The sequence below is a fragment of the Terrapene carolina genome, unplaced genomic scaffold (genome assembly GCF_002925995.2).
Source record: "Terrapene carolina triunguis isolate 2854851 unplaced genomic scaffold, T_m_triunguis-2.0 Scaffold926, whole genome shotgun sequence".
Taxonomy (NCBI): domain Eukaryota; kingdom Metazoa; phylum Chordata; order Testudines; family Emydidae; genus Terrapene; species Terrapene triunguis.
In genome coordinates this window covers 8,179,393-8,196,368 of record NW_020665277.1, presented here as the reverse complement: position 1 = coordinate 8,196,368, position 16,976 = coordinate 8,179,393, and the positions used below count along the sequence as shown (strand labels likewise).

At 58.2% G+C, this 16,976-nt stretch overlaps 1 protein-coding gene across 1 annotated transcript; it reads left to right on the top strand.

Moving 5' to 3' along the window:
* Positions 1 to 250: 250 nt before the first annotated feature.
* Positions 251 to 11,409, top strand: RNF40 (ring finger protein 40). Its single transcript, XM_026661047.2, has 19 exons — positions 251 to 460; positions 706 to 873; positions 1,394 to 1,559; positions 1,734 to 1,967; positions 2,086 to 2,207; positions 2,369 to 2,515; positions 2,768 to 2,842; positions 3,189 to 3,308; positions 3,707 to 3,886; positions 4,170 to 4,305; positions 4,649 to 4,770; positions 5,899 to 6,332; positions 6,421 to 6,538; positions 6,847 to 6,996; positions 7,162 to 7,374; positions 8,579 to 8,704; positions 10,397 to 10,537; positions 10,628 to 10,729; positions 10,885 to 11,409. The coding sequence occupies exons 1-19, from the start codon at positions 329 to 331 to the stop codon at positions 11,059 to 11,061; spliced, it is 3,063 nt and encodes a 1,020-aa protein (XP_026516832.1). The 5' UTR covers positions 251 to 328; the 3' UTR covers positions 11,062 to 11,409.
* The last annotated feature ends 5,567 nt before the right edge of the window (positions 11,410 to 16,976 follow it).

Sequence of the window (16,976 nt, the reverse complement as noted above, 5' to 3'; positions counted from 1 at the left end):
GTGGAGATGGGGGGAGGGTGGCAAGGGGTTGGGTGGGTTGGGATGGCATGGGGTGGGCTGAGAGTAGCCTAGTGATAGCATTAAGAGTGTACATCAGGTTGGGGGTTTAAGGGGTGCCATGGAGTTGGGGAGGTGAGGGGTTTGGGGATAGCAAAGGGAGATGGGGGGGTCGGGTAAGAGTCCGGGGGATGTGGGGGGCAGAGATAAGGGTAAGGAGGTACCTGACTCCTCTCTGTTTCCCTTCCAGGTGAGGCGCAACTCCTGGGCTGACCCCCGCCGCCCTCTCCCCATCCCCCCGCTGCTACCAGAGACCCTGGCCAGCGGCGCCATGTCTGGGCCGGGGAGCAAGCGGGCGGCTGGGGATGGGGGATCAGGGCCCCCTGAGAAGAAAGCCAACCGGGAGGAGAAGACGACCACTACCTTGATTGAACCCATCCGCCTGGGGGGCATCTCCTCCACGGTCAGTGCCTGGGGTGGGGACTGTTGGGGGCAAGGGGGGCACTTGGGGAGTTCAAGAGAAACTGGGAGCATGGAAGGGATTTGGGAACCCTGATTGGGCAGGTGGGGGGGATGCTGGGTGTAATTTGGGGAGGGCAGGGTGTGGGGTTGGGAAGTGGGTGGGGGTCCCTGGGGAGGAGGCAGCTGCGGGGGTGTGGCAGGGAGCCGCTGCTGACCCCACCCTGTTGCCCCCCCCAACCCCCCCAGGAGGAGATGGACCTGAAGGTGCTGCAGTTCAAGAACAAGAAGCTGGCGGAGCGGCTGGAGCAGCGCCAGGCCTTTGAGGACGAGCTGCGCGAGCGCATTGAGAAGCTGGAGAAGCGCCAGGCCACAGATGATGCCACCCTGCTCATTGTCAACCGTTACTGGAGCCAGGTGAGGCCCCTGCCTGTCCCCCGGCCATGGCCCTCTCCCCACAATCTCTCCTGCAACCTCCCCCAACTCTGCATTCCACCCCCACCCCTCCTCCCATCCCAGCCACAACCCTCTGGCCGTGCATTGCACTCCCTATCACAATGCCTCATCTCCACCGCGATACCCCTGCCACGCATCCCCCACCCGGCCTTGTTGCTTATCATCATCTGCAATTGGAGAGCCACCTCTCTGGACCCTCCCAGCGACCACAACACGCTGCCTACGGTGAGACCTCGGCCTGCTGTTCTCTAGTGGGGTTGAGTGATTGGGGACTGGGAGCTAGGGAGCCAGGACGTCTGGGTTCTTAGCTCTGTTACCACAGTCTTCCTCTGTCCCTCCCAGAGACCTTCCTCCTGGGTGTACGTCGCCCCCAGTCAGTGGATGCCCAAGGGGGGGGGCACAGGTGTTATTTCCTCTCCCAGGCCTGTGCTGGGCTGACCCCTCTCTTCCCCCCTCTCCCCCAATCTCCATCTCCCCACAGCTGGATGAAAATGTGCAGGTCCTGCTGAGAGGCTATGATGGGGACTGCGAGCCCCCAACCCCTGCAGCCCCTTCTCCCCCCTCCGCAGAGGAACCCAGGCCAGAGCCAATGGGACCGGACCCCGAGAACACAGCCAGCCCTAGTACTGAGGGCCCAGATAGGACAGGTGAGCATGGGAGAGGTGCCAGGCTGCAGGGGGCGCTGCACTGGGGCAGGGGGGTTCTGTGGCTTGGCAAGGAGGCGCCACTCTGGCGGGGGTTCAGTAGGGCAGGGGGTGCTCTTCCCTCGCAGTGATCTCAACATACCGCTAAACCCTTCTCCGTCCTCCCCACCCCCACAGAAACGGCCCCACCTGTTGCGGCCCCGTCTGCCTCCTGGAAGGCCGGGGGGCTCCTGCTGAACGAGCCGGCCTTGTCATTCCTGGCCACGCTGGCCAGCAGCAGCAGCGAGGAGATTGAGCTGCAGCTGCAGGAACGCATGGAATTCTCCAAGGCCGCCGTGTCCCGTGTGGTCGAAGTCTCCAACAAGATCCACCGGCGCACGGAGGAGCTGTGCCAGAAGATTCACGCCCGTGGTGAGCCGAATGCCGGGGTTCCATCCTGGCCGGGGGAGCAGAGTGAGATCTAGGGGGTTAGAGTTGGGGCGCTGGGAGTCAGGACTCCTGGATTCTCAGAGGTGTGACTCCTTTTCAGCTGACTTGGACCAGCTGGATGAGGCATTGAAGTCCTTGAACAAAGAGCTGATGAGAGAGAATCAGCGGCTGCAGGACTTGGCGATGCAGCTGCAGGAAAAACACCACAAGATCTCGCTGGAGGTATGAGCTGGTTCTCAGGGCAGAGGGGCGGGCTGGCTGGCTCAGGGGTAGGGAATGAGTCACAGGGCCTTTCCCCTCTGGGGGCACCGGCTCTGACCCCAGGGTCAGGGGCTATCTGGCCTGGATCCAGCCCCGCTCATCTGTCTCCCTTCCTGGTGCAGTACACAGAGCTACAGGACAAGGTGACATCGTCGGAGACCAAGGTGCTGGAGATGGAGACGACGGTGGAGGATCTGCAGTGGGACATCGAGAAGCTGCGCAAGCGCGAGCAGAAGCTCAACAAACACCTAGCTGAGGCGCTGGAGCAGGTGACCTGTCCCCGTACCCAAGGCTTCCCTCTCCTCATCCTCCCAGGCCCCTTCCTGTGTCCCACTGCTCCCATCTGGCCCTGTTGCAGCTGGAGCCATAGCTTCTCTCTGCCACCTCTATCTGGGTCCCACTCCCGCTTTCCCCCTCATCCCCTGTATCTGGGGCTTGCTGCCACATGTGCCCATTCCTCAGACCACTTGGGAGGCCTGATCGGCGAGGGGGTTGCTGACTTTCTTTCTGGCCTTTTGCAGCTGAACTCCGGTTACTACGTGTCAGGCAGTTCCGGGGGCTTCCAAGGCGGGCAGATCACGCTCAGTATGCAGAAGGTGAGGGGGCAGGGGGAGCTGGGGACTCGGGAGGGGTGGGGATCTCGGGCATTGGGCAGGTGGAGATAAGGGTCCCAGTGGGTGGGCTCCCAATGCAGAGTGGGGCGGGGGTCTCTGGCAATGGGATGGGGAAGTCCTGGTGCAGGGAGGGGTGGGGGAGTCTGACCCTGAGGTTGGGGAGCATCTTTGTGCTGGGAGAGGCTGGGGTCTCTGGGGTGGGGTCCTGGTGCAGGAAGGGCCGGGGTTGTGAGGGTGGGGTCTCGTGGCACATGCTGAGGCAGCCCCTGGGTGGGGGTCTCGAGGCGGGCGGAAGACGGCCTCTGTCATCGGAGCCCTGTGTCGTCAGTTCGAGATGCTGAACGCGGAGCTGGAGGAGAACCAGGAGCTGGCCAACAGCCGCATGGCTGAGCTGGAGAAGCTGCAGCAGGAGCTGCAACAGTCTGTCAGGACCAATGAGAAGCTCAAGGTAACAAGGTGGAGGGCGGCGCCCCCTGGAGCCAGGCTGGGCAGTGGGGTCTGGCCGGGAGGGGTGGAGGGCGGCACCCCGGTGGCAGGCTGGGCGATGGAGCCTGGCCGGGAGGGATGGAGGGCAGCACCCCCTGGAGCCAGGCTGGGTGGTGAGGTCTGGCCGGGAGGGATGAAGGGCGGCAGGCTGGGCAGTGGGGTCTGGCCGGGAGGGGTGAAGGGCGGCAGGCTGGGCAGTGGGGCCTGGCTGGGAGGGGTGGAGGGCGGCGCCCCAGTGCCAGGCTGGGCGATGGTGCCTGGGCAGCAGGGGTGGAGGGCGGCGTGCCAGGCGTGGGGGGAGATGGGAGGCTGGCTGGGGTGGAGGGCGGTGCCTGTGGCAGTGACGCCCCATGCCCCCAGGTGGCGCTGCGGTCGCTGCCCGAGGAGGCGGTGAAGGAGACCCTGGACTACAAGGTGCTGCAGTCGCAGTTCTCTCTGCTCTACAACGAGAGCCTGCAGGTGAAGACCCAGCTGGACGAGGCGCGCGCCCTGCTGCTCACCACCAAGAACAGCCACCTGCGCCACATTGAGCACATGGAGGTGAAGCTGGGGGGAGGAGTCACAGTTGGGGCGGGGCCTCTTGGGCGGGGCGGGGCCTGTGAGAGGAATGCGTCACACCTTTTGGGCATTGGGTGGTTCTGTTCTGAGGGGCCTGTGCCAGGTCGGAGGGTACCATTTGTGGTGCAGCGCCTCATTGTATTGGGATGTACCACTCTGGCCGGGGGTGGAGGAGTGCTTACCATGCTGCCTACAGGGAAGCCAACTGGGGTTGGGGGCGAGTGATTCCTCCCCCGTCTCTCACCCTCCGCCCGCCCTGCTGCAGAGCGACGAGCTGAACCTGCAGAAGAAGCTGCGCACGGAGGTGATCCAGCTGGAGGACACGCTGGCCCAGGTGCGCAAGGAATACGAGATGCTGCGCATCGAGTTCGAGCAGAACCTGGCCGCCAATGAGCAAGCGGGTGAGAAAGAGACTCTTCCCTGTCCCCCCCCCCCCCCGTGCCCGGCCCCGTGGTACGGCCCGGCACGGTGTATCGCCCGGCCCCGTGTGCAGCTCCGTGGTACGGCCCTGCACGGAGTGTGCTCCTTCCCCACGTCAGTGTGCTCTTGGCGATACCCCCGCACTCACTCAGTGCAGCGAGCTTCCTCCCAGCGGTGCCCTGGTGCAGGCTGCTGCCCTGGCATTGCTTGCCAGAATCTCTGCGCTGCAGTGAGCTTTCTCCCCACCAGTGCCCTGCCATCAGCCACCTACCCCCCACTGCAGATGCCCCCCCGTCCTCACCCTGTGTAACCCTGACCCCTCAGGTCCCATTAACCGGGAGATGCGCCACCTGATTAGCAGCCTCCAGAACCACAACCATCAGCTGAAAGGAGACGTGCAGCGATACAAGCGCAAGCTGCGTGAGGTGCAGGCTGAGATCAACAAGGTGAGAGATCCGCTGGGGACGGTTGCACTCAACGATCCACTCTGGGGGAGGGGAGGGGAGGGCTTGACTGGAGGAAGGGCAGGGAGGGATCTATTTGGGGATCTGCTTGGTGTAGAGGCAGCATTTAGGGATCTGTTTTGCAGGAAGGGGCGGTGTTTAGGGATCTGCTCGAGAGGTAGAAGGGATCCACTCAGGGAGGGGCAGGTGGCATTTAGGGATCTGCTCTGAGGGGCAGAGAGGTATCCACTTGAAGTGAGGGGCTGCATTTAGAGATCCACTTGGGGCGGGGAAGGATCTGCTCTAGGAGAGGGGCTTGCTTAAGGATCCATTTGAGTGGCCACAAGGGATCTGTGGGGTGCGGGGTTTAGGGATCTACTGGGGGATCAGGGAGGGATCTGTGGGGGGAGGTGCGGGGTTTGGGGATCTGCTTGGGGGGTCGGGGAAGGGATCTGTGGGGGGAGGTACAGGGTTTGGGGATCTGGTTTGGGGGGCCAGGGAGGGAATCTGTGGGGGGAGGTGTGGGGTTTAGTGATTGGCTTGGGGGGGCTAGGGAGGGATCTGTGGGGGAGGTGCGGGGTTTGGGGATCAGCTGAGGGAGTCGGGGAGGGATCTGTGTGGAAGGTGCGGGGTTTGGGGATTGGCTTGCAGGGAGCGGCGAGGGATCTGTGGGGGAGGTGTGGGGTTTGGGGATTGGCTGGGAGGGAGCGGTGGGGGAGGTGTGGGGGCTAGTGATCGGCGGGGAGGGGGGGGGGGATCGGTGGGGGAGGTGCGGGGTTTAGGGATAGGCTTGGGTGAGGTTAGGGATCGGCTGAGGGGGTCGGGGAGGGATCTCTAGGGGAGGTGTGGGGTTTGGCGATCGGCTTGGGGGTCTCGGAGAGATCGGTGGGGGAGGTGCGGGGTTTAGGGATAGGCTTGGATGAGGTTAGGGATCGGCTTGGGGGGTACTGGGGAGGGATATGTGTGAAAGGTGCAGGGTCTAGTGATCGGCTGGGAGGGGCCGGGGGGGATTGGTGGGGGAGGTACGGGGTTTAGGGATCGGCTTGGGGGGGCGGGGAGGGATCTGTGGGGGAGGTGCGGGGTTTAGGGATTTGCAGCCCAGGGGTCTCACTCCCCCTCTCCCTCTCCCAGATCCGGATGCAGTCAAGCGGCTTCCCCTGCGGCTCAGCTGTTCTGCCCCCTGCACCTGGGCCGGAGGAGCCGGTGGGCGTGGCCCCGGCCGTGGCGATGAAGGAGGAGGAGGGGGGCGCGCCTGCCCTAGAGGTGAAGAAGGAGCCGAAGGAGGCAGTGGCGGCTGTGGTGAAGAAGGAGGAGGTAGCTCCCTTGCCCGAAGGGGGGGTGAAGAAGGAGGAGGAGGAGCCGCTCCCACCGGCTCCCCAGCCGCCCCCCCCGCCTCGCATCAAGGAGCCGCCGGAGCGCCCCAAGGGGAGCCGCGGGGGGGACCGGGAGCGCTCGCGGGACCGCGACAGGGACGGCTCAGCACGCGAGCGCGACCGGCAGAAGAGCAGCGATGACCCCAAGAAGAAGGACTCAGACCTGCTCAAGCAGCTGCGCATTGAGCTCAAGTGAGAGAACTCCGGGGCGGGGGGGGGGAGCTGGGGGTGGTCCCAGGCTGGCTGTGGTGTGCAGGGCCCTGATTCCTCTCCCCACCAGGAAGGCCCAGGAGAGCCAGAAGGAGATGAAGCTGCTGCTGGACATGTACAAATCAGCCCCCAAGGAGCAGCGGGACAAGGTGCAGCTCATGGCCGCCGAGAAGAAGACCAAGGCTGAGGTGAGTGAGACCCTCGCGGGGTGGGGGGTCTGGAGGGTGGGTCTATGGGTGGGATGCAGATTGAGGGGTAGAGTCGCCTCACTCTCTGTATGGGCGGATATGAGACAGTGACCCCCGTCTTTCTGCACCCAGCAGGCAGAGGAGCTGGGGGGGTGGTTATGGGGCTGACACCATATCTCTATCCCTTGCAGGTGGAGGAGCTGGGCGGTGGTTATGGGGCTGTGACCCCCGTCTCTCTGCCCCCTGCAGGTGGAGGAGCTGGGGGGGTGGTTATGGGGTTGTGACCCCCGTCTCTCTGCCCCCTGCAGGTGGAGGAGCTGCGAGGGCGGGTGCGGGAGCTGGAGGAGAAGGAGAAGAAGGAGAGCAAGAAGATGGCGGACGAGGATGCCCTGCGCAAGATCAAGCTGGCGGAGGAGCAGATTGAGCACCTGCAGAAGAAACTGGCTGCTACCAAGCAGGTACCGGGATGAGGGAGTGGGGGGTTGGGGGTGGTTAGTGGCGGGAGGTTCCCCTGAATGGGGTGGGAAGGGGAGATCTGGCAGGATTGGGGAGGGCTCCGGGGGTGGCACTGGGCAATCTGGCAGAAAGGGTCCAGGCCCCCCTGACCTCATGCCCCGCTGCAGGAGGAGGAGGCCCTGCTGTCGGAGATGGACGTGACGGGCCAGGCCTTCGAGGACATGCAGGAGCAGAACATGCGCCTCATGCAGCAGCTGCGTGAGAAGGACGATGCCAACTTCAAGCTCATGTCCGAGCGGATCAAGTCCAACCAGATCCACAAGCTGCTGCGTGAGGAGAAGGATGAGCTGGCAGATCAGGTGCTGGCCCTCAAGTCACAGGTAGGGGGCGCTGCAGGGAATGGGATGGGGGGCTCAGTTGTATGGTTGCCAACTGTTTAATCACACATACCCAAACACCCTTGCTCTGCCCCTTCTCCGAGGCCCAACACTGCTCACTCCGTCCCCTCTCCCCCACCCTCACTCATTTTCACTGGGCTGGGACAGGGGGTGCAGGGGGAGGGAGGGTTGCCGGCTCTGGGCTGGGGCCGAGGATTCGCAGTGTGGGAGGGGGCTCCGGGCTGAGTCTGAGGCAGGGGGTTGAGGTGGAAGAGGGGGTGCGAGGTGCAAGCTCTGAGAGGGTTTTGGCTGCTGGAAGGGGCTCAGGGCAGGGGCTTGGGGTGCGGGAGGGGGTGAGGGGTGCAGGCTCTGGGAGGGAGTTTGAGTGCAGGGAGGGGGCTCTGGGCTTGGGCAGGGAGTTGGGGTGGAGGAGGGAGTTTGGGTGCAGGAGGGGGTGTGGGGTGCTGGCTCTGGGAGGGGGCTCAGGGCTGGGGCAGGGGCGTGGGGTGCAGGAGGGGGTGTGGGCTCCGGCAGGGCAGCACTTACCTTGGGCAGCTCCCAGTGGGCAGTGCAGCGGGGCTAAGGCAGGCTCCCTGCCTGCCCTGTCCTATGCCACTCCCGGAAGCAGCCGGCATGTCTCTGTGGCCCCTGCGGGGGGGCACCAGGGGGCTCTATGCTCTGCCCCTGCCTGCAGGCACAGCCCATGCAGCTCCCATTGGCCGCAGTTCCCGGCCAATGGGACCTGTGGAGTTGGTGCTCGGGGCAGGGGCAGCGCGCGGAGACCCCTTGCTCTCCCCGCTCTAGGGGCCGCGGGGACATGCCGGCTGCTTCCGGGAGCAGGGCGTGGCCAAGGCAGACAGGGAGCCTTCCTTAGCCTTGCTGGACCTCTAACAGCCTAAAATCTCCCTGTTTGGCTTCAGTAGCCTCCAGGAGATAGAGCCTGATTCCGGGAGACTCCCGGCAAAACCGGGAGTGTTGGCAACCCTAGCTCAGTAGGGGGCGCTCTCCCCTCACAGGCAGTGTGTGCCTCAGTGCGGCACTAGGGGGCTCTGGGTTGCACAGAGCAGGATGGGGGTTCAGCAGGTTGGGCCTGTGTGGTTGGGGTGGGGTTCATTAGGGGGTGCTCTCCCCTGGCAGGCAGGGGGCAGGGGCAGCTGGCTGGCTGCGAGTCGGCAGGCGGTGCTCTCCTGACCGGGCCGCGTTGCAGGTGGACGCCCAGCTGCTGGTGGTGCAGAAGCTGGAGGAGAAGGAGCGGGTGCTGCAGGGGAACCTGGGCACGGTGGAGAAGGAGCTGACCCTTCGTAGCCAGGCCCTCGAGCTCAACAAGAGGAAGGTGAGTTATGGGGCAGGGCTGGGGACCTGGGTGGGAGGGTTGATGAGGGGCATCCATGGCGGGGGCGGCTCCTTTGGATCCACAGGGCTAGTCCACAGGAGAACCCTTATTTCTTGGCTAAGCCTTGAAGTTGGCATTTTCCTAGGGGGAGCTCCACAGCTCTCCGGGGCTGGGCCTAAGGGCTCCAGCACCCCCTCTTCTTCCTACAGCAGGTCTGCCTGAGGTCAGGCGCCTGCTCCGAGCCCTTTGCCCTCGCGGGAGCCACGCAGCCTGTTGCAGCCAATTTAGCACCCGTTGGTCAGCTGGGACCCGGCATCGGAGAGGGTTGGGGTCCACACAGGAGATCCATGCTCCAGTCAGCGTCCCTCCTAGCCAGACACCCGTCGTCCGTCTCCTTGAGCTCTGTGCGTGTGTGTGTGAGCCCAGATCTTCACTCTGCTGCCTCAGCCCAGCCTTCTCCCACTCAAGAGTCCCTCCTGTTCATAGGTGTGGATCCCAGTGTACCTGATCTCATCCCAGATGCTTGGCCAGGCCTCATTCCCCTCTCCCCTAGGAGTCATCTGCCTGGTTCTGCTCAGCGGGTGGGGAAACTGAGTCACACACAGTTATAAAAATATGACAGATATCCCCACGTTTGTTGGGGATGCTGCTGGAGGGAAGCTCACAGCATTGGGATGGGTTCTGTGGCTGGAGCACTACTGTGGGGGGGAACTGGCAGTGCTGTGGGCTGTTCCCCAGTGGGAGCATAGGCGCCGACTTCCCGCGGAGAAAAATTAGTGGGTGCTGAGCACCCACCAGCAGCTCCCCGTGGCCCCACCCCACCCCCCTGCTCCAGCTCACCTCCGCCTTCTCCACGAGCGCTTCGCCGCGTCTTGCTTCTCCCCCCTCCCTCCCAGCGCTTGCGCCGCAAAACAGCTGTTTCGTGGGGCAGGGAGGACGGGGAACGCGGCGCACTGGGGGAAGATGCGGGGCGGGGATTTGGGGAAGGGATCCAATAGGGGCAGGGAGGGGGCGGAGTTGGGGTGGGGACTTTGGGGAAGGGGTTGGAATGGAGGCGAGGCCATGGGCGGGGAAAGGGTGCTGTCGGAGCAGGGCCAGGGATGGGGGGGCACAAGCACCCACCGGCGCCGGAGAAAGTTGGTGCCTGTGACTGTGGGGAATCTTTCTAAGGTGTTTCACTGCACATGCTGTAGCTTTTCTTAAAGGAATCAGAGATCATTACACTTCTGTCCCAGCTTTTAGATCTAATTTGAATAGATTTAATTAGTTATTGTCTGTCTTTTTTTTTTCTCTTCCCCTTCTCTTCTTAATTTGATTTTATGCTGGCCACATTAGACTGTTAGACCCCAATCCTGCAGCCTGCTGGAACACCGTACAAGATTCCAACCCACCTTACCATTTTCACCGTGAATAGGATCACTCTGGATCTGTCTGTCATTTATACCAGACCCCTTTAACCACTTTGGAAGTGTAAAGGGGCCTTAAAATGGAGATAAATATAATTTAACTTACACCACTTTTAATATAATTTAATTTGACACCCATTTTACACTGAATGGTGCAAAATGGCCTTCGTGTAAAAGAGAATCAGTTTCCTTTGTTTATTGTTTCCATTACATCATTTGTATGTATCAGTTCTCAGGCACTGTTCAGAGGGAAGCTCACAATGATTGACATTCCCTCCTCCCACAGGCGGTGGAAGCGGCCCAGCTGGCCGAGGACCTGAAGGTGCAGCAGGAGCACGTGCAGTGCAAGCTGAAGGAGATCCAGGCCTGCATGGCCGAGAACCGCGCTGCCAAGGAGAAGGAGTCCTTCAACCTCAAGAGGGCCCAGGTAGGGGGCAGGAGCCTGTGGGTCATACTGCGGGGAGGGGCAGTGGAGGGCCTGGGCCCCCTTGCTGACTGGATCTTCCCTGCACCCCAGGAGGACATCTCCCGGCTGCGGCGCAAGCTGGAGAAGCAGAAGAAAGTGGAGGTGTACGCCGACGCTGACGAGATACTGCAGGAGGAGATCAAGGAGTACAAGGTGGGCAGTGGGCAGCTGGGGGAGGAGGGGGAAGCCTGGCACTGGGGGGGGGGGAGGGACAAAGCTAGGGGAGGGGGCTGTGCTCAGGCTCTGGGGGTGGGGGGAAGGGACCCAGCCCCCCTACTAACAGGGTCTGTGCCCTCCCCGCCCCCTAGGCCAAGCTGACCTGTCCCTGCTGCAACACACGCAAGAAGGACGCGGTGCTCACCAAGTGCTTCCACGTCTTCTGCTTTGACTGCGTCAAGACGCGCTACGACACCCGGCAGCGGAAGTGCCCCAAGTGCAACGCTGCCTTCGGCGCCAACGACTTCCACCGAATCTACATCAGCTGAGCGCCTGCAGTCCCCCTTCCCAGCCCATCCCCTAGCCCTCCGTTCCACAGCTCCCCCTCCAGCATCCACAGGGCAGTCCCCTCCCTCCTGCCCTCTGCAATCCGCTCAGCAGGTGCTGCCAGGATTCACTTGACCCATCCCTGTGGATCCCACCCAAGTGATGCCTGATCCCCTGAGGATCTGCTCCTCACAGCAATCTGGATCGTCCCCCAGGCTCTGCTCTGTGCTCACTCCGGGGTCTGCTCCCTTGGGGCTGGTCTCCTCCCTCTAATATTTGAACCCCGGTGAGAGCCCCGTTGTGCTGAGAGGATGCCCTTGGGGGTGAAGGGTCTCAGGGCAGCAGCTGACTGTGGGGGGCGGGGGAGGAACAGGATGGGGGGGGGGGGACTGTTCATTCTATTTGGATTTTATTTTATTTTTAAATACTATGTTTGGTTATGTGGGAAATAAAAATTGGAGAGTCCCACCGGGACCAGATCCTCCAGCCTGGGAGCGTCTCTATCGGTGCTTAGGGAGGGGAACGGGGGAGGACCACAAACACGGGGCTGTGGGTCACACAGGAGGCTTTTACGGTACATTTACACTGAAGTTAAAATCCTGCGGCTGGCGCGTGCCAGCTGGCTCGGGCTGTGGGCTGTTTAATGGCAGCGTAGAGTTCCAGGCTTGGTCTGGAGCCCAAGCTCTAGGACAGGGGTGGGCAAACTTTTTGGCCCGAGGGCCACATTGGGGTTGCAAAACTATGGAGGGCAGGGTAGGGAAGGCTGTGCCTTCCCAAATAGCCTGGCCCCTGCCTCCCATCCGCCCTCTCCCACTTCCCACCCCCTGCCTGCCCCCCTCAGAACCCCCGACCCATCCAACCCCCCTGCTCCTTGTCCTCTAACCGCCCCCGAGACCCCACCTCCATCCAACCCCTCTGCTCCCAGTCTCCTGACTGCTCTGACCCCTATCCAGGCCCCCCGGGACCCCACACCTATCCAAACCCCCCTGTTCCCCATCCCCTGACCCCTATCCATACCCCCGCCCCCTGACAGGCCCCCCGGGACTCCCATGCTTATCCAACCCCCCCCATCCCCTGACCGCCCCCCAGAACCTCCGCCCCATCCAACTGCCCCCTGCCCCTTATCTAACCTCCCAGCCCCCTTACCATGCCGCTCAGAGCAGCATGTCTGGCAGCCGCCCGACCGGAGCCAGACACGCTGCCGCGCTGCTCGGCAGGGGCGTGGCTGCGGGGGAGAGGGGACAGCAGGGGAGGGGCTGGGGGCTAGCCTCCCCGGCCAGGAGCTCACAGGCCGGGCAGGACGGTCCCGTGGGCCGGATGTGGCCCGCGGGCCGTAGTTTGCTCACCTCTGCTCTAGGACCCTGTGAGGTGGGAGGGTCTCAGGGCTTGGGCTGCAGCCCAAGCCAGAACATCTACCCCACACTTAAACAGCCCCACAGCCTGAGCCAGCTGGCACGGGCCAACCACACGTTTTCAACTGCAGTGTAGATAGACCCTTCGACTCATAGATCTTAAGGCCAGAAGGAACCATTGTAATCATTGCTTGTATAACAGGCCAGAGAACTTCCCAAAATAATTCCTAGAGTAGAGCTCTTAGAACAGTATCTCATCTTGATTTAAAAATGGTCAGTGATGGGAAATCTACTAGGCCCCTTGGTAAATTGTTAGTTACTCACTGTTTAAAATGCACACCTTTATTCCACTCTGAATTTGTTGAGCTTCAACTTCCAGCCATTGGACAGTGTTAGATCTTCCTCTGGTAGAGTGAAAAACTCATGATTAAATATTTGTTCCCCGTGGGGAGGTACTTACAGACTGGGATCAAGTCCACCCCTTACCCTTCTCTTAAGCTAAATAGACCGAGCTCCTTGAGTCTGTCACTATGAGGCAGGTTTTTTAATCCTTTAATCATTCTTGTGGCTCTTTTCTGACCCATCTCCCATTTCTCAACATCCTTCTTTAATTCTGGGCACCAGAACTGGCCACAGGATTCCAGCAGCAGTTGCACCAGAGCCAAATACAGAGGTTAAATAACCTCTCTGCGCCTACTCGAGATTCCCTTGCTTACGCCCCCAAAGATTGCATTAGCCCTTTGGCCACAGCGTCATCCTGGGAGCTCACGTTCAGCTGATTATTCACCAAGACCCCCAAAACTTTTTCAGTCCCTGCTTCCCAGGATAGAGTCCCCCATTGTGTAAGCGTGGCCCCCATTCTTTGTTCCTATACATTTACACTTAGCTGTATTAAAACACACGTTGTGCCCAATTTACCAGCCGACCCGGTCGCTCTGTCAGTGACTTGTCCTCTTTATTATTTCCCACTCAATTTTTGTGTCATCCGCAAACTTCGTCAGTGATGATTTTGTTTTCTTCCAGGTCACTGACAAAAATGTTAAATAATGTAGGGCCACAAACCGATCCCTGCGGGACCCCAGTGGAAACACATCCATTCAATGGTGATTCCCCATTTACGGTTACATTGTGAGACTTACCAGTTAGCTGTCTTAATCCCTTCAATGTGGGTCATGTTAATTTTATAGCGTTCTAGTTTTTTAATCAGAATATCATGTGGTACCAAGTCAAAGGCCTTACAGAAGTCGAAATATAGCAACACTATTGCCTGTGTCAGTCACACTTGTCATCTCATCCAAACAAAGTTACGAAAGTTTGACTAGATCTATTGTCCATAAACCTATGCTGCTTGGTATGAATTACATTGCTTTCCTTTATTAATGGAGTCCCCCAACAGCTGATCTATTATCTTCAGTGGGATTGAGGTCGGGCTGACAGGCCTATGATTATCCAGGTCATCCTGTTTACCCTTTTAAAATATTGGCAAAATTTTTGCCTGTGGTCAGCCAGGGCACTGCCAGGTGGCAGCTCACGGCTTTCATACTCCGGGGGAATGGGAAAGGGGTGTCTCCTTTTCTAACCTGTCACCCAGCACTGGAGAGTTAAGAGCTGCTGAGATGGAAGGGTTGTCCCATGACCCCAGAGCCTTCATCCAGCCAGTGAAATTTAAGGGGAATGCTGCATCCCATCACCCTCTTTGCTGCCATGATGGCTGAGAGGGGCTGAGGTGGAGACCCTGTCCTTGGGATGGTGCTGCTCCATTCATGTGGCCCTGCTCCCCTCTCAGAAGTGGGGCAGAGAACCCCGGAGTTGAGTCCCAGCCCCCAATCCACTAGGCCCCACTCCCCTCCCAGAGCCATAGATAGAACCTGGGACTCTTGACTTCCTTCCAGCTGACTCAACCTCATTTCCCTCCCAGAGTTGGGGATAGAATCATAAAAATGTAGGACTGGAAAGGACTTTGATAGCTCATCCAGTCCCGTGCACTGAGGCACTTTTAAGTATTATCTAGACCGTTCCAGACAGGTGTGTGTCCAGCCTATTCTGAAAAATCTCCAATGACGGAGATTCCACACTCTCCCTTGGTAACCTGTTCCAGTGCTTAACTACCCTGACAGGATGTTTTTCCTAATATCTAACCTAAGTCTCCCTTGCTGCAATGTAAGCCCATTAGTCTTGTCATGTCCTTAGTGTATAAGGAGAACAATTTGGCACCCTTCTCTTTGTAACAATCTCTTACATACTTGAAGACAGTTGTCATGGTTCCCTTCAGTCTTCTCTTCTCCAGAAAAACTCAGTTTTTTCAGTTGTTTTCTAAACCTTTAATCATTTTTGTTGCTCTCCTCTGGACTCTCTCCAATTTATCCACATCCATCCTGAAATGTGGCGCCCAGAACAGGACACAATACTCCAGTTGAAGCCTAATCAGCGCAGAGTAGAGTGGAAGAATTACTTCTTGTGTCTTGCTAACAACCCTCCTGCTAATACATCCCAGAATGATGTTTGCTTTTTTTGCAACAGTATGACACTCTTTGACTCATATTTAGCTTGTGATCCACTATGACCCCCAGATCCCTTTCCGCAGTACTCCTTCGTAGGCAGTCATTTCCCATTTTGTATGGGTGCAACTGATTGTTCCTTCCTAAGTGGAGTACTTTGTGTTTGTCTTACTGAATTTCATCTTATTTATTTATTTCTACAGTTTGTCATGATCATTTTTAATTCTAATCTTGTCCTCAAGTGCTTGCAACCCCTCCCATCTTGGTATCATCTGCAAACTTTATAAGTGTACTCTCTATGCCATCGTCCAAATCATTTATGAAGATATTGAACAGAACTGGACCCAGAACTCATCCCTGTGGGACCCCGCTTGATATGCCCTTAACTAGTCAGAGTATGGTTTGCCAACCAGTTGTGCGTTCACCTTATAGTAGGTTCATCTAGGCTGTATTTCCTTAGTTTGCTTATGAGACGTTCATGTAAGACAGTATCAAAAGCCGTACTAAAGTTGAGATGTGTGACATCTACTGCTTTCCCCTCCCGATCCACAAGTCTTGTTATCCTGTCAGAGAAGGATATTAGGTTGGTTTGATATGATTTGTTCTTGACAAATTCATGTTGACTGTTACTTATTACCTTATTTTCTTCTAGGTGCTTACAAAGTGAGTGTGTGTTTGCTCCATTATCTTTCTGGGTACTGAAGTTAAGCTGACTGGTCTATAATTCCCTGGGTTGCCCTTATTCCCCTTTCTATAGATGGGTACTGTATTTGCCCTTTTCCAGGCCTTGGGTCTCTCTCCCATTCTCCATGAGTTCTCAGAGATAATTGCTAACGGCTCAGAGATCTCTTCAGCCAGTTCCTTAGGTATTCTAGACGTATTCCATCAGACCCTGCTGACCTGAAGACATCTAACTTAATTCCCAGCTTGTTCTTTCCCTATTTTAACACAGATTCTACCCCATTTACACGGATGTTCACGACGTTAGACATCCAGTCACTGCTAACCTGTTTGGTGAAAACTGAAACAAAAAGGGCATTTAACACTTTGGCCATTGCTGCGTTTTGTTGTTATTGTCTTTCCCTCTTCATTGAGTAATGCGCCTACCCTGTCCTTGGTCTTCCTCTTGTTTCTAATGTGTTTGTAAAATGTTTTCTTATTACCCTGTATGGCCCTAGCTAATTGAATCTTGTTTAGTGCCTTGGCCTTTGTAACTTTAGTCCCTACATACTCTCATCCTTCGTAAGTTGACCTAGTTTCCGCTTTTCGTATGACTCTTTGTTGAGTTTCAGGTCTTTGAAGATCTGGTTAAGCCAGGGTGGTCACTTACCGTACTTCCTTCTCTCCTGAGCCTGGGGATGGTTTGCTCTTAATAATATCTCTTTAAAAAACTGCCAGCTCCCCTGCACTTGTTTCCCTTAGACTTGCTTCTCATGGGCTCTGACCTGCCATTTCCCTGAGTTTGCTAACGCCTGCCTTCTTGAAGTCCATTGTTTTTTTTATTCTGCTGTTTTCCCTCCTACTATTCCTTAGAACCATGAACTCCATCTTTTCATGATCACGTTGACCCAATCTGCCTTCCACCTTCAAATTCTCAACCAGTTCCACCCTGTTTGTCCGAATCCACTCTAGGACAGCCTCTCCTCTAGTCGCTCTCTCCACCTTCTGCAATAAAAGTCGTCTCCAATGCAGCCCAAGAACTTGTTGGAAAATCTGTGTCCTGCTGTACTTTCCCAACAGCTGTCTGTGTAGGTGAAGTCCTCCATCACCGCTAAGGTCTGGTCTACACTACAGACTTCTAGTGGTATAACTTCATCGCTCAGGGGTGTGAAAAATCCACACCTCTGAGCCACGTAGTTACACCAACCTAACCCGCCGTCTACACCGCTATGGCAGAAGGAGAGCTTCTCCCGTCGACAGTTACCGCTTTTTGGGGAGGTGGAATAACTACGCTGAAGGAAGAGCTTTTTCCTGTCATCTTAGAGTGTCTTCAAGTGCTACACCGGTGCAGTATTTTAAGTGGACGTTTGCCCTAAGGCTTGTGTTTGGGATGATTTTGTTAGTTGT

Bases quoted from the DNA above. Each gene is read 5' to 3' on its own strand.
- RNF40 (XM_026661047.2), top strand. From the start codon at position 329: ATGTCTGGGCCGGGGAGCAAGCGGGCGGCTGGGGATGGGGGATCAGGG. The intron at 2,516-2,767 runs GTGACCTGTCCC...GGCCTTTTGCAG, and splicing joins TAGCTGAGGCGCTGGAGCAG to CTGAACTCCGGTTACTACGT. The intron at 8,705-10,396 runs GTGAGTTATGGG...CTCCTCCCACAG, and splicing joins TCGAGCTCAACAAGAGGAAG to GCGGTGGAAGCGGCCCAGCT.